At 44.5% G+C, this 15,735-nt stretch overlaps 1 protein-coding gene across 3 annotated transcripts in view; it reads right to left on the bottom strand.

The window, feature by feature from the left end:
- Nucleotides 1-15,735, bottom strand: part of flt1 (fms related receptor tyrosine kinase 1) — a 306,847-nt gene that overhangs the window by 68,945 nt on the left and 222,167 nt on the right. For 2 of the 3 annotated variants that reach the window (XM_068033545.1, XM_068033547.1), the window contains exons 17-18: nt 11,726-11,861; nt 300-404 (exon numbers count right to left, since the gene is read on the bottom strand). In XM_068033545.1, the coding sequence (XP_067889646.1) occupies nt 300-404; nt 11,726-11,861 (241 nt within the window). The remainder of the gene's footprint in view (nt 1-299; nt 405-11,725; nt 11,862-15,735) is intronic. The other variant, XM_068033546.1, reaches the window with a different exon arrangement.

The raw sequence follows: 15,735 nt of genomic DNA, 5'->3' as shown, positions 1-15,735 counted from the left end.
CACCCATGTATCCATGTGGCCCATGTAAATAAGGTGAAAACTCATTGATTGCACTGAGGCAGGGCCAGTGCTTGAGGCCATCCTCATGTGCGATCCTGGCATAACTGTTGGGATTGCAACCGGAAGAATGTTGGAGCCAAGGTATTTTACAGCAAAATTTCAAATATTTAACCAATATGGCCTCTTGTTCCTTACATGACACAATAGTGAAATGATTCAACATTTGTCAAATTTTTTTAAATGGTTTGTTAAACTGTTGCAATTGTGATCACAGTTCAGTTGTTTCAGAGTCAGATTACCTTTTAGCATTTTAATGGCAACAGTTTTGCATGTGACTGACTTATTGATGCCAAAAGCAGAAGCTTCCACCACTTTCCCAAAAGCCCCACGGCCAAGAGCTTTACCTGTTGATCAAGACAAGCAAAGAAAAATAGACAACTTCAAACAGAATTATTCCCATTCTCTCAAGAATTCACAATGCAATAATCAACATCAGAGCACGAGTGTAGTAATTCAGATAAGCTGGTGTTCCGGCCACTTGACAAAGGGATTTTTGCATTGGTTTCCTCTTTAAATATAGTAGCTGTACCAGAAATCTGAAAATGACAACTATGAAGCAATACTTTCATCAGACTTCTAAATAGGGATTTCCTATCATCTTGCTGTAAAACGTTTGGCTATGGTAAGGCCAGTGGCAGTAATTATACTAAAAGTAATTATCTGCAAAGAAATTAACACAATAGCAGCAAAGGGAAACTGCTGAAATATAACTCGACAAAGAGGAGGGGGGTATAAAATACTTTTGAAAGTATAGAACTCCTCACACATTTGATTCTTAAATTCCATTGGCTTTTGTGGCAAAGTTCAAGGTCAGTATTGTAGAGTAACACTGTTATTTGCTTGAACAGCGATATAGTTCCAAGTCAGGATGGTGTGTGGCTTGGAGGGGAACTTGCAGATGGTGGTGTTCCCATGCATCTGCTGCCCTTGTCCTTCTAGAAAGTAGAGGTCGCGAGTTTGGAAGGTGTTGTCGAAGGAGCCTTGGTGAGTTGCTGCAGTGCATCTTGTAAATGGTACACAATGCTGCCACTGTGAAGGGATTGAATGTTGAAGGCGGTAGATGGTGTGCCAATCAAGCGGGCTGCTTTGTCCTGGATGGTGTCAAGCTTCTTGAGTGGTGTTGGAGCTGCACCTATCCAGGCAAGTGGAGAGTATTCCATCACACTCCTGACTTGTGCCTTGTAGATGGTGGACAGGCATCGGGGCGACAGGAGGTGAGTTACTCACCACAAAATTCCCAGCCTCTGACCTGTCTCATAGCCATAGTAGTTATGTGACTGGTCCGGTTCAGTTTCTGGTCAATGGTAACCCCCAGGTTGTCGATAGTGGGGTATTCAGCGATTGTAATGTCATTGAACATTAAGGGGAGATGGTTAAATTCTGTCTTGTTGGAGATGGTCATTGCCTGGCACTCGTGTGGCGTAAATGTTACTTGCCACTTATCCGCCCAAGCCTGGATATTGTTCAAGTCTTGCTGCATTTCTACACTGACTGCTTCAGTATCTGAGGAGTCGCGAATGATGCTGAACATTGTGCAATCATCAGCAAACATCCCCACCTCTGACCTGATGACGGAGGGAAGGTCATTGATGAAGCAGCTGAAGATGGTTGGGCCTAGGACACTACCCTGGGAACTTAAGGGGAGGCAATGGCGTAGTGGTAATGTCACTGGATTGGTAGCCCAGAGGCCCAGGCTAATGCTCTGGAGACGTGGGTTCGAATCCTGCCACGGCAGATGGTAAAAGTTGAATTCAATTAATAACTCTGGAATTAAAAAGCTAGTCTAGTGTGACCATGAAGCCATTGTCGATTGTTGTAAAAACCCATCTGGTTCACTAATGTCCTGTAGGGAAGAAAATCTGCTGTCCTTACCTGGTCTGGCCTATATGTGACTCCAGATCCACAGCAATGTGGTTGACTCTTAAAATGCCCTCTGTAATGGCCATTTAGTTCAAGGGCAATTAGGGATGAGCAATAAATGCTGGCCTAGCCAGCGATGCCCACATCTCATGAATAAAAAACTCCTGCAGTGATGTCCTGGGACTGAGATGATTGACCTCCAATAACCACAACCAACTTCCTTTGCACTAGATATGACTCCAACCAGCGGAGAGTTTACCTCCTGATTTCCATTGACTCCAGTTTTGCTAGGGCTACTTGATGCCATACTCGGTCAAATGCTGCTTTGATGTCAAGGGTAGTCACTGTCACCTCACCTCTGTAGTTCAGTTCCTTTGTCCATGTTTGGACAAAGCTGTAATGAGGTCAGGAGCTGAGTGGCTGAGGGGCGGAACCCAAACTGAGCGTCAGTGGCAGGTTATTGCTGAGCAAGTGCCTCTTGATAGCATTGTCAATGACCCCTTCCATCACTTTGCTGATGATCGAGAGTAGACTGATGTGGTGGTAATTGGCCAGGTTGGATTTGTCCTGCTTTTTGTGTACAGGACATACTTGGGCAATTTTCCAGATTGCTGGGTAGATGCCAGTGTTGTAGCTGTACTGGAACAGCTTGGCAGGGCGCACGGCAAGTTCTGGAGCACAGGTCTTCAGTAAAATTGCCGGAATGTTGTCGGGATCCATAGCCTTTGCAGTATCCAGTGCCTTCAACCGTTTCTTGATATCACGTGGAGTGAATCGGATTGGCTGAAGACTGACAACTGTGATGCTGGGGTCCTCAGGAGGAGGCTGAGATGGATCATCCACTCGGCACTTCTGGCTGACGATGGATGCAAATGCTTCAGCCTTGTCTTTTGTACTGATGTGCTGGGCTCCCCCATCGTTGAGGATGGAGATATTTGTGGAGCCTCCTCCTCCTGTTGGTTGTTTAATTGTCCATCACCATTCACAACTGGATGTGGCAGGATTACAGAGCTTAGATCTGATTCGTTGGTTGTGGGATCGCTTAGCTCTGTCTATCACATGCTGCTTCCGTTGTTTGGCATGTGTTGTAGCTTCACCAGGCTGACACCTGCTCCTGGCATGTTCTCTTGCACTCTTCATTGAACCAGGGTTGGTCCCCCAGCTTGATGGCAATGGTAGAGCGGGGGATATGCTGGGCTGTGAGGTTACAGATTGTGGTTGAATACAATTCTGCTGCTGCTGATGGCCCACAGCGCCTCATGGATGCCCAGTTTTGAGTTGCTAGATCTGTTAGAAATCTATCCCATTTAGCAAGGTGGTGGTGCCACACAACATGATGGTGGGTTCCCTCAGTGTGAAGAAGGGACTTTGTCTCTGCAAGCACCATGCGGTCGTCACTCCTACCAACACTGTCATGGACAGATGCATCTGCAACAGGTAGATTGGTGAGGACGAGGTCAAGTAGTTTTCTCCCACTTGTTGGGTCTCTCACCACCTGCCGCAGGCCTAGTCTAGCAGCCTATGTCCTTTAGGACTCAGCCAGTAGTGGTGTAACTGAGCCACTCTTGGTGATGGACATTGAAGTCCCCCACCCAGAGTACATTCTGTGTCCTTACTACCCTTAGTGCTTCTTCCAATTGGTGGAGAAGCACTGATTCATCAGCTGAGGGGAGACGGTAGGTGGTAATCAGCAGCAGCACTTACCTTCCGGGAGAGAGTACTTACCTTCCAGGAGAGGAGCGGACGTGCGGGGAGAACACGGAGTGGGGAGCTGATAAATGGAGCCCAAGGATCACGGCCTAGAGCACTTACCTTCCAGGAGAGCAGCGGACCTGCAGGGAGAACACGGAGCAGGGAGCCGATAAATAGAGCCCAAGGATCGTGGCCTAGAGTACTTACCAACCGGGAGAGGAGTCCAGGTGCGCCGGAGTTTGAAAACAAAGTGAGCAGTGACATCACAGGAAAGCTGCAAGGCGATTGGTTGGTGAGAACTGCTGTTAGTGAGTATCAGTAAATAGCTGAGTTAGTACACCAGTGTTAGGGTGCGTGTGTAAATAGCGAAATAATAAGGAACACGTGAGTAGCTGGGGTTTTTTGAGTAAGGTTTATTTTAACTAGTGAACTGTATTGATTTTTAGTAGGATTTATCAGTACTAGTAAGGTTTTATTAATAATTCTAAGCTGTTGTAGTATTGGTAAGGTTATTTGTTAGCAGTAGCAAAGGGTCAACTAATCAATAAAGGAATGGCAGGGTTGCTTCAACCTCTGGAGTGCACCTCCTGTGCTATGTGGGAGCACCAGGATGCTTCCTGTATCCTGGAAAACCATTTGTGCAGGAAGTGTTGTCAATTCAAGCAGCTTGAGCTCCGGGTTTTGGAACTTGAGCAGCAGCTGGCGACACAGCGGTGCGTTCATGGCGATGAGAGCCACGTGGATAGCACGTTTATAGATGTGGTCACCCCACAGCTTAAGAGTATGTAGGGAGAGAGGGAATAGGTGACCACCAGATAGTCAAAAGAATCAGACAGGTAGTTCAGGATATTCCTGAGTGCATCTCACTCTCTAACAGGTATTCAGTTCTGAATACTGAGGAAAATGATGTTTCACCTGGAAAGTGCAGCCAGAGCCAAGTTCATGTCACCACTGGTGGCTCAGCTGCACAGTGGGTACAGGGAAGACTGGAAGAGCTATAGTGATAGGTGGTGAAATAGTCAGGGGTACAGACAGGTGTTTCTGTGGCTGCAGACGTGAATCCAGGATGGTGTGTTGCCTCCATGGTGCTGGGGTCAAAGATGTCACTGAGCGGCTGCAGAGCATCCTGAAGGGGGAGAGTGAACAGCCAGCAGTCATGGTCCACATCAGAACCGACATAGGTAGAAAGAGTGATGTGGTCTTGCAGTTAGAATTTAGGGATCTAGGTAAGAAATTAGCAAGCAGGACCTCAAAAGTAGTAATCTCCGGATCACTCCCAGTGCCATGCGCAAGTGAGTTTAGAAATAGAAGGATAAGACAGATGAATGCGTGGCTGGAAAAATGGTGCAGGAGGGAGGGCTTCAGATTCCTGGGACATTGGGACTGGCTCTGGGGGAGATGGGACCTGTACAGGCAGGACGGATAGCACCTGAACAGAGCCGGGACTGAGTTCCTTGTGCAACGTTTTGCTAGTGCATTTGGGAGGGTTTAAACTTTGGCAAGGGAATGGGGACCTCAGGGTAGACTCTGCTGGGACAAAATCAAAAATTAAAATGGAAGGGGGAAAATTAATGAATGAGTCTGGAAGACAGAGGAAATGAGGGTTAGAAAATAAAAAAAGAGTTTGGCAGTGCTCAAGGGTATTTATTTCAATGCAAGGAGTGTAGCAAATAAAGCAGATGAGCTGAGTCCACAGATAGACACGTGGCAGTGCCATTACAGAAACATGGCTTAAGGAGGGACAGGAATGGCAGTTCAACGTTCCTGGTTACAGGGTTTTCAGACGCGATAGGGAGGGGGATAAGAAAGGAGGGGGAGTGGCAATTTTGGTCAAGGAAACTATTACAGCTGTGAGGAGGGATGATATGCTGGAAGGTTCATCAGATGAGGCCATATGGATTGAGCTAAGGAACAAAAATGGGGTAATCACACTGCTGGGAGTGTACTATAGACCTCCTAACAGTCAGAGGAAGATAGATGAGCGATAGTTTTAGTGTGAAAGGAATTGAGGGAGCAGAATTCTTAAGGTGCATCCAGGAGAACTTTTTTGCCCAGTATGTAGCAAGTCTAACTAGAGAGGACGCAGTTTTAGATTTAGTTTTAGGAAATGAAGATGGGCAGGTGGAAGGGGTGGCAGTGGGAGAGCAATTTGGTGGTAGTGATCATAATTCAGTCAGTTTTAACATAATTATGGAAAAGGACAGAGATAGAACAGGAGTTAGAGTTCTCAATTGGGGCAAGGCCAGTTTTACTAAACTGAGGAGTGATTTAGCGAAAGTGGACTGGAAACAGCTACTTGAAGGTAAATCAGTGTCAGAGCAGTGGGAGGCATTCAAAGGGGAGATTCAAGGGGTTCAGGTTTAACATGTTCCCAAAAAGAAAAAGGGTGAGACAGCTAAATGTAGAGCCGCATGGATGTCAAGGAGCTTACATTGTAAGATAATGTAGAAAAGGAAATCTTATGTCCGACACCAAGAACTCAATAATACAGAAAGCCAAGAGGGGTATAGAAAGTGGAGGGGTGAAATCAAAAAGGAAATTAGGAAAGCAAAGAGGGCATGAAAGAATATTGGCAAGCAAAATCAAGGTGAATCCAAAGATGTTTTATCAATACATTAAGAGTAGGAGTACAATTAAGGAGAGAGTAGGGCTCACAAAAGACCAAAAGGTAACATATGTGTAAGAGCGGAAGATGTTGGTATGGTTCTTAATGAATACTTTGCGTCTGTCTTCACAAAAGAGGGGGATGATGCAGATATTGTAGTTAAGGAGGACGAGTGTGAAGTATTGGATGTGGTAAACATAGGGAGAGAGGAAATATTAATGGGATTAGCATCCTTGAAAGTTGATAAATCACCAGGGCCAGATGAAATGTATCCTAGGCTGCTAAAAGAAGCAAGAGAGGAAATAGCAGAGGGTCTGACCATCATTTTCCAGTCCTCATTGGATACAGGTGTGGTGCCGAAGGATTGGAGAATTGCTAACGTTGTACCTCTGTTTAAAAAGGGAGCGCATGTTAGACCGAATAATTACAGGCCAGTCAGTCTAACTTCAGTAATGGGCAAATTATTGGAATCAATTCTGAGAGACAGGATAAACTGTCACTTAGAAAGGCATAGGTTAATCAAGGATCGTCAGCATGAATTCATTAAGGGAAGATCTTGTTTGACCAACTTGATCCAATTTTTTGAAGAAGTAACAAGGTAGATGAGGGTAGTGCAGTTGATGTGATCTGCATGGATTTTAGCAAGGCTTTTGACAATGTCTCACATGGAAAACTGGTTAAAAAAATAAAAGCCCATGGGATCCAGGGAAATGCAGCAAGGTGGATACAAAATTGACTCAGTGGCAGGAAACAAAGGGTCATTGTTGATGGCTGTTATAGCGACTGGAGGGCTGTTTCCAGTGGCGTTCAGCAGGGCTCAGTACAGGGTCCCCTGCTTTTTGTGATGTATATTAACGATTTGGCGTTAATGTAGGGGGCATGATCAAGAAGTTTGTGGATGACACAAAGATTGGCCCTGTGGTAGATAGCAAGGAGGATTGCTGTAGATTGCAGGAAGATATTGATGGTCTGATCAGATAGGCAGAAAAGTGACAAATGGAATTCAACCCAGAGAAGTGTGAGGTGATGCATTTGGGGAGGTCAAACAAGACAAAGGAATACATGATTAATAGGAAAATACTGAGAAGTGTAGAGGAAGTAAGGGACCTTGGAGTGAATGTCCACAGATGCCTGAAGGTAGCAGGGCAGATCGATAAGGTGGTTAAGAAGGCATATGGAATCCTTTCCTTTATTAACCGAGGTATTGGATATAAGAGCAGGGAGGTTATGCTGGAACTGTATGACTCATTGGTTAGGCCACAACTTGAGTACTGTGTGCAGTTCTGGTCACCTCATTACAGAAAGGATGTAATTGTGTTCGAGAGGGTACAGAGGAGATTTACGAGGATGTTGCCGGGACTGGAAAAATGCAGCTATGAGGAAAGATTGGATCGGTTGGGATTGTTCTCCTTGGAAAAGAGAAGGCTGAGGGGAGATCTGATTGAAATGTGCAAAAGTTTGAGGGGCCTGAATAAAGTGGAGGTGAAGGGTCTATTCACCTTAGCAGAGAGGTCAGTGATGAGGAGGCATAGATTTAAAGTAATTGGTAGTAAAATTAGAGGGAAGATGAGGAAAAACTTTTTCATCCAGAGGGTGATGATGATGGTCTGGAACTCACTGCCTGAAAGGCTAGTTGAGGCAGAGACCCTCAACTCATTCAAAAGGAGTCTGGATATGCACCTCAAGTGCCGTAAGCTGCAGGGTTATGGACCAAATGCTGGAAGGTGGGATTAGAATAGGTGGATTGTTTTTCAGCCGGCACAGACATGATGACCTCTTTCTGTGCATTAAACTTTCTATGATTCTATGACACTAGGTTTCCTTGCCCTTGTTTGACCTGATGCCATAAGACTTCATGGAGTCCGAAGTCAATGTTGAGGACTCCCAGAGCAACTCCCTCCCAACTGCATACCACTGTGCCATACCTCCGGTGGGTCTGTCCTGCTGATGGGACTTGGCATACCTAGGGATGGTGATGGTGGTGTCAGGGACATTATCTGTAAGGTATGATTCCTGACTATGTCAGGCAGTTGCTTGATAGCTCTCCCAATTTTAATACAAGCTCCCAGATGTTAGTCAGGATGACTTTGCAGGGTCGATAGGGCTGGATTTTCCATTGTGGTTTCCAGTGCCTAGGTCGATGTTGGGTGGTCTGTCCGGTTTCATTCCTTTTCTTACACCTTGTAGCAGTTTAATACAACTGAGTGGCTTGCTAGGCCATTTCAGAGTCAACCAAATTGCTGTGGGTCTGGAGTCATATGTAGGCCAGACCAGGTAAGGACGGCAGATTTCCTTCCCTTCCCTAAAGGCCATTAGTGAACCAGATGGGATTTTACAACAATATTTTCATGGTCACCATTAGACTAGCATTTTTAATTCCAGATTTATTAATTGAATTCACAATCCACCATCTACCATGGTGGGATTCAGGTTTGAACCTCTGTCCCCAGAGCATTAACCTAGGCATCTGGATTACTAGTCCAGTGACATTACAACTATGTCACTGCCTCCCCCATCTCTGGTAGAAGTGGTTAATTGTGCAATAGCCTATTGCTACTTCATTAACCTCTAAGGAAAAGAGATTTTACTGCTAGTTTAGCGAACAATTGGTTCTTGGTGCCGGTGAAAAATTAAGCCAAAGCCAATGCTGTTGTCATGGCTCCAGTTTGTCCATCTTAAGTATATTCTATTATTGCTTCTGTGGCACATAGCTTACAGAAATTCATAAAATGCAGGGAGCAACCATGAGTCTCAGCTTTGAAATATGCTTCTGTTATCAGTTTAACCTATAACTTACGCTTCCTGTCCTAAAATGCATCAAGGAACCAAAGGAAATACTTTTTTTGGCAAGAAAAACAGTTCAAAATATAGTTGCCTTCACTTAAGTACATACCTGATTGAGCCATGCAGACTAGGGTGTTGAGGGGGCAGGCGCTTCATCCCCGGCAACAGCGCCCAACACCACCGCGAAGGCGCCATCGCCATTTTTAAAGGGCTTCAAGCCCTGACAGTTAATTTAAATTTTAAAGAGTCCTGGACGTTCAAATTACATTGAAACAGTCTATGAAAGATTGAAGCCCCTCTTCCACGCCCCCAATGACCGTACAAAATATTTATTTCCCTCGCCCCCCTGAAAAATCTTTTTTGCCAGTCCCAACCTTTCACCCCCAAACTTCATAATTGTTGATCTTCAATCCATTCCCACCATCCCCTCAGCCAACCATAACAGTTTTCCTCACTCCCCCACTCCTGCCCAGAACACTTTACTCATCCCCCTTCTCCAACAGTGTTCCGCCTTGGATCTCCGAACGGAGATCTGAAAGCGCGGGACTTCCGGCAACCGGCCAGAATATCGGCATGGGACGGCCGTTGCTACAAGGTAAGTGATTATTCATTCATTTTAATTTGTTTAGCATATTTAAATGAAGTCTCCGTTGCTGTGCGCGGGGAGGCTGCCACAAGGCCTCGCCGCCACCAGTAAAATGGGGCAGGGCCTTCCCGGCGTCAAGGCCCTTGGCAGGCCTCTCCCAGAAGGATATTCTAGGTCCCCCCACAACAACTCCCGATGTCAGGGGGCTTATAAAATTCAGTCCTCAGTGTCTGAAAAAGCTGTGTTTTATGCCGAACACCATCACAGAGATATGTGAGCTGTTGGAACCTGACATGCAGCTTTCTTCCACCACGGGCATTGCCTTTTTTGTAACTGAGAAGCTGATAACAGCACTTCACTTTTCTGTACTTGAATGGTCCAGACAGTATCAAGGGTCAGTCAACAGTTCTTTCCTGTACTATACATCTCATTGATGCCCTGTTCAGGCACATATCTGACTTTATTCAATTTTACATGGGTTCAGATCTGGGGTGCCCATTCCATCCTTGATTGATGACATCGTTTTGGAATCTGATAACAGTGACTAAAAACATCTTTGATTTGGCATTGGGTACTACCAGGAATATTGTGAAATAGACCATAGGAATTCTCAAGTCCCCTTTCATAGAGAGATACAGCACTGAAACAAGGCCTTCAGCCCACTGAGTCTGTGCTGACCATCAACCACCCATTTATACTAATCCTACATTAATCCCATATTCCCAATCACATCCCCACAATTCTCCTACCACCCACTAGGGGCAATTTACAATGGCCAATTTACCTATCAACCTGCAAGTCTTTGGCTGTGGGAGGAAACCAGAGTACCTGGTGGAAACCCAAGCGGTCACAGGGAGAACTTGCAAACTCCGCACAGGCAGTACCCAGAACTGAACCCGGGTCGCTGGAGCTGTGAGGCTGCAGTGCTAACCACTGCGCCACTGTGCCGCCCCTTTCTGGTATCTGGACACGTCAAAGAGACCTCTGCAGTACAATCCACCAAAGGTTTTCTGAAAATTGTAGTGCCTTGCTGAATTCTCCATAATTTAACCTGAACAAGGGATTGGGACTTCCAAGCACAGTATGTGAAGAGGGAAAAGATGCTGGAGCTACAATTCCCAGCTCATGACAAAGAATCTCGGTGGAGAGAGAAATGGGTCTTGACACCTGGCTACCAGTGGCATTTGCCATCAGGCAAGAGATCACTAATTTCATCCAGTAAAGAGGGTGCCCCAGCTACATAGAATTATACAGAATCTACATCACAGAAACAGACCATTCTGGACAACTGATCTAAGCCTGTGTTTATACTGTATACAAACCTCCTCCCACTCTAATTATTTCTTCCCCCCTTGCCCCTATATCCCTTTAATTCCCTTTTCCCTCATGTATCCATTAAGCCTCCCCTTAAATGTGGCAATGCTATCTGCTTCAACAACTCCATATGACAGGAAGTTCCATTTTCTCAGCACTCTGTGTGTAAAGAAATTCCTCCTAAATTCTTTATTTAATCTATTAGTGGCTATTTTATATTTATACCCCTTTGTTCCAGACTTATCCACATGTGGCAACAGTTTCTCCACGACTACCAAATCAAATCCCTTTATAATTTAAAGAGCTCTATGATACACAGAAAATAGCTCCATCCTGTTCAATCTTCCCTGATAAACATGAGTTCATCCAAAACTCTCACAATTGGAGACCAGCCAGGAGAGCATCGGAATAGCTGAGTTTGGAGGTAACAAAAGCACTGACAAGGGTTTCAGCAGCAGATGGACTGAGGCAGAGGCAAAAATGGGTGATATCGCAGAAGTGCAAGCATGCTCTCACCTCTCTTTTATATTGGATCTGGACACTGAGTAAACAGAATTTTTTGAGATGGGGCCTATAGATCTTTTGTTATGTAAGGATATCAAGAGATTTGGAGAAAAGGTGGGTAGTTAGAGTTTTGGGACAGATCAGCTATCTTCTAAGAATGAGAGGTTGAATGATCTACACCTGTTCCTATGTAAATAGCAATTATGGTATTATTACCATAGATTTATTGAAGAAAAAATTACAGTTGACGATAGCAAATTTTACAACCAGTATATATTACCCAGCATTCCAGAGCTAGCATTACATTTTTGTGCTCGTACCTAGTTTCAGTCTGTCTCGAGGAAATTCCCATTTATTATCATCATAAGGTAGGCGTTCACATTGCTCATCGAGTGGTACTTCATCTGGGTCCATTATGATTGACAGGTAGTCAGTTTTTATTTCTGCTGATCTAGGCTAGAAAACCAAAACATGAGAAAGCCCTTCCATGCCGGGTAGACCTTCACATTTGTCCCACAGATTTTTACAGTCTTCATGCCAATACTCATCATCTTAATGGTTAGTAGTTGGAAAGAAAAACATTGCATCATTAAGCATTTCCACTGAAGTAACCTTCAGGGTTCAACAGACTACAACAAAACTACCAGTGTGATTCATTCAAAACTAAATGGCATCTTTCACTGGACTAATTAGCAGTAAGTTATGTACCCTGTCAGACTGTCTTGATTAAACTGCATGCATGGATAAAATAATCATGCAGTGTTAGGGTTTAATTAACAAGAACAATTATTTAGAAATTTTTATGCAAACATAAAATTGAAAGGGTTTTCAGGAGGAAGGTAATCAGAACTCTAAATGTTTGCTTTAAAAATTATATTACTTAGACAAATCTATATACAATTCTCAATGCACAAGAGCAGCCACAAATATTTTACACAAGGTTATTTTTAGGTTGTTTTTAAAAACTATTTTAATACAAATTAATGAAGAAACCATTCTTAATAGACACATTCTAAAGATGTTTCCCTATTAAAAATCTGTAGATTTTTCACGTATTCAGTACACAGAATACCTACTTAATAGTGATTCATTCCCAGTTTCCAAACCTCCAATTATGTGAAAGATTAAGAGTGAATTTCCTTGGGGGAATGCTTGCTTATCCACCATAACTTTGGTGGAAGAGTCACAAAATCTTACAAAAACAGTAAAAAAGATATTTACATGATTTTATCGGGGTTTTCACGGCTCTACTGCAAAAGATACAGTAGAAATTCACCCCCAAATATCCATTAGAGTTGGGCAATTATCAAGTCTAATATGCAAGGCTGAGAACTCATTGGGGAAGAAATTGAACCTTGTTGCACCTGTTTTCTCACCACCCAATTTCACTTCTTCTTTCCAATACTTAGCAACATGATTAGTCTGTCAGGTGCCCATCCCTATCTCCTCCGAAAGAAACCCATCTAAATTCCATCCAGTCTCTCCTTCCTTTCCAAAGTCCTGAAATATCTTGTTGCTTTTCAGCTATTCTCCCATCTCTTTCTCTCCATAAATTGTTCAAAGTCGCTCTTATCTCACTTCCACCTCATCCACAATACTGAAACTCCATGAGTCAAAGTCACAAATGACGTTTTGAGGGCTGCGGACCTGGCTCCCTCTATCTCTACTCTGCCTCCTCAATGTCTGTGTTGCCTTCAACATCACTTCATTCTCCTCCAAAATGTGCCTTCTGTGTTATTCTCTCCTGGTTCTGCTTTTATCTGACTCACCTCAGTTTCTGCTTGCTTTGTCACCACAAGTGTAGACAGAGGTGTATCTTGTGCTCCCTCCTCTTCAATATTCTGTCGTGAATTATCCAGAAGTATCGTAATTTTCCACATGTATACTGATGAAACCCAACTCGGCTTTGCTGCTTCCTCTGTTGCATCAAGTTGCTTATCTAATATCAAGTTCTGGATGAGCCAAAATCTCCTCCGGCTGAATGCTGGCAAGACCAATGCCATTCTTATTAGCCACCGCACCCACCCTTCTACCCATGCTTCAGGTCCCAATTTTACCCTGGCTACCAGTTCAAGCCCAATTCTGTTTAAGAACAAAGAACAGTACAGCACAGGAACAGGCCACTCGGCCCTCCAAGCCTGCGCTGATCTTGATGCCTGCCTAAACTAAAACCTTCTGCACTTCCGGGGACCATATCCCTCTATTCCCATTCTATTCATGTATTTGTCAAGATGCCTCTTAAACGTCGCTATTGTACCTGCTTCCACCACCTCCCCCGGCAACAAGTTCCAGGCACTCACCACCCTCTGTGTAAAGAACTTGCCTCGCACATCCCTTCTAAACTTTGCTCCTCTCACCTTAAACCTATGTCCCCTAGTAACTGACTCTTCCACCCTGGGAAAAAGCTTCTGACTATCCACTCTGTCCATTCCACTTATAACTTTGTAAACCTCTATCATGTCGCCCCTCCACCTCCGTCGTTCCAGTGAAAACAATCCGAGTTTATCCAACCTCTCCTCATAGCTAATGCCCTCCAGACCAGGCAACATCCTGGTAAACCTCTTCTGTACCCTCTCTAAAGCCTCCACGTCCTTCTGATAGTGTGGCGAGCAGAATTGCACGCAATATTCGAGGTGTGGCCTAACTAAAGTTCTGTACAGCTGCAGCATGACTTGCCAATTTTTATACTCTATGCCCCGACCGATGAAGGCAAGCATGCCGTATGCCTTCTTGACTACTTTATCCAACTGCGTTGCCACTTTTAGTGACCTGTGGACCTGTACGCCCAGATCTCTCTGCCTGTCAATACTCCTAAGGGTTCTGCCATTTACTGTATACTTCCCACCTGCATTAGACCTTCCAAAATGCATTACGTCACATTTGTCCAGATTAAACTCCATCTGCCATTTCTCCGCCCAAGTCTCCAACCGATCTATAACCTGCTGCTTCCTCTGACAATCCTCAACACTATCCGCAACTCCACCAACCTTTGTGTTGTCCGCAAACTTACTGATCAGACCAGCTACATTTTCCTCCAAATCATTTTTATATACTACAAACAGCAAAGGTCCCAGCACTGATCCCTGCGGAACACCACTAGTCACATCCCTCCATTCAGAAAAGCACCCTTCCACTGCTACCCTCTGTCTTCTATGACTGAGCCAGTTCTGTATCCATCTTGCCAGCTCACCTCTGATCCCATGTGACTTCACCTTTTGTACCAGTCTGCCATGAGGGACCTTGTCAAAGGCTTTACTGAAGTCCATATAGATAACATCCACTGCCCTTCCTTCATCAATCATCTTTGTCACTTCCTCAAAAAACTCAATCAAATTAGTGAGACATTACCTCCCCTTCACAAAACCATGCTGCCTCTCGCTAATAAGTCCATTTGTTTCCAAATGATAGTAAATCCTGTCCCGAAGAATCCTCTATAATAATTTCCCTACCACTTGATGTAAGGCTCACTGGCCTATAATTTCCTGGATTATCCTTGCTACCCTTCTTAAACAAAGGAACAACATTGGCTATTCTCCAGTCCTCTGGGACCTCACCTGTAGCCAATGAGGATGCAAAGATTTCTATCAAGGCCCCAGCAATTTCTTCCCTTGCCACACTCAGTATTCTGGGGTAGATCCCATCAGGCCCTGGGGACTTATCTACTTTAATGCTTTGCAAGACACCCAACACCTCCTCCTTTTTGATAATGAGATGACTGAGACTATCTACACTCCCTTCCCTAGGCTCATCATCCACCAAGTCCTTCTCTTTGGTAAATACTGATGCAAAGTACTCATTTAGCACCTCGCCCATTTCCTCTGGCTCCACACGTAGATTCCCTTCTCTGTCCTTGAGCGGGCCAACCCTTTCCCTAGTTACCCTCTTGCTCTTTATATACGTATAAAAAGCCTTGGGATTTTCCTTAATCCTGTTTGCCAATGACTTTTCATGACCCCTTTTAGCCCTCCTAACTCCTTGCTTAAGTTCCTTCCTACTGTCTTTATATTCCTCAAGGGATTCGTCTGTTCCTAGCCTTCCAGCCCTTACGAATGCTTCCTTTCTCTTTTTGACTAGGCTCACAATATCCCGCGATATCCAATGTTCCCGAAACTTGCCAAACATATCCTTCTTCCTCACAGGAACATGCTGGTCCTGGATTCTAATCAACTGACGTTTGAAAGACTCCCACATGTCAGATGTTGATTTACCCTCAAACAGCCGCCCCCAATCTAAATTCTTCAGTTCCTGCCTAATATTGTTAGAATTAGCCTTCCCCCAATTTAGCACCTTCACCCGAAGACTACCCTTATCCTCATCCATAAGTACCTGA

This window comes from Heterodontus francisci, chromosome 6 (genome assembly GCF_036365525.1).
Source record: "Heterodontus francisci isolate sHetFra1 chromosome 6, sHetFra1.hap1, whole genome shotgun sequence".
In the NCBI taxonomy this organism is placed as follows: domain Eukaryota; kingdom Metazoa; phylum Chordata; class Chondrichthyes; order Heterodontiformes; family Heterodontidae; genus Heterodontus; species Heterodontus francisci.
Note: the sequence above shows the minus strand (reverse complement) of the source record. Positions and strands in the feature narration are given on the sequence as shown.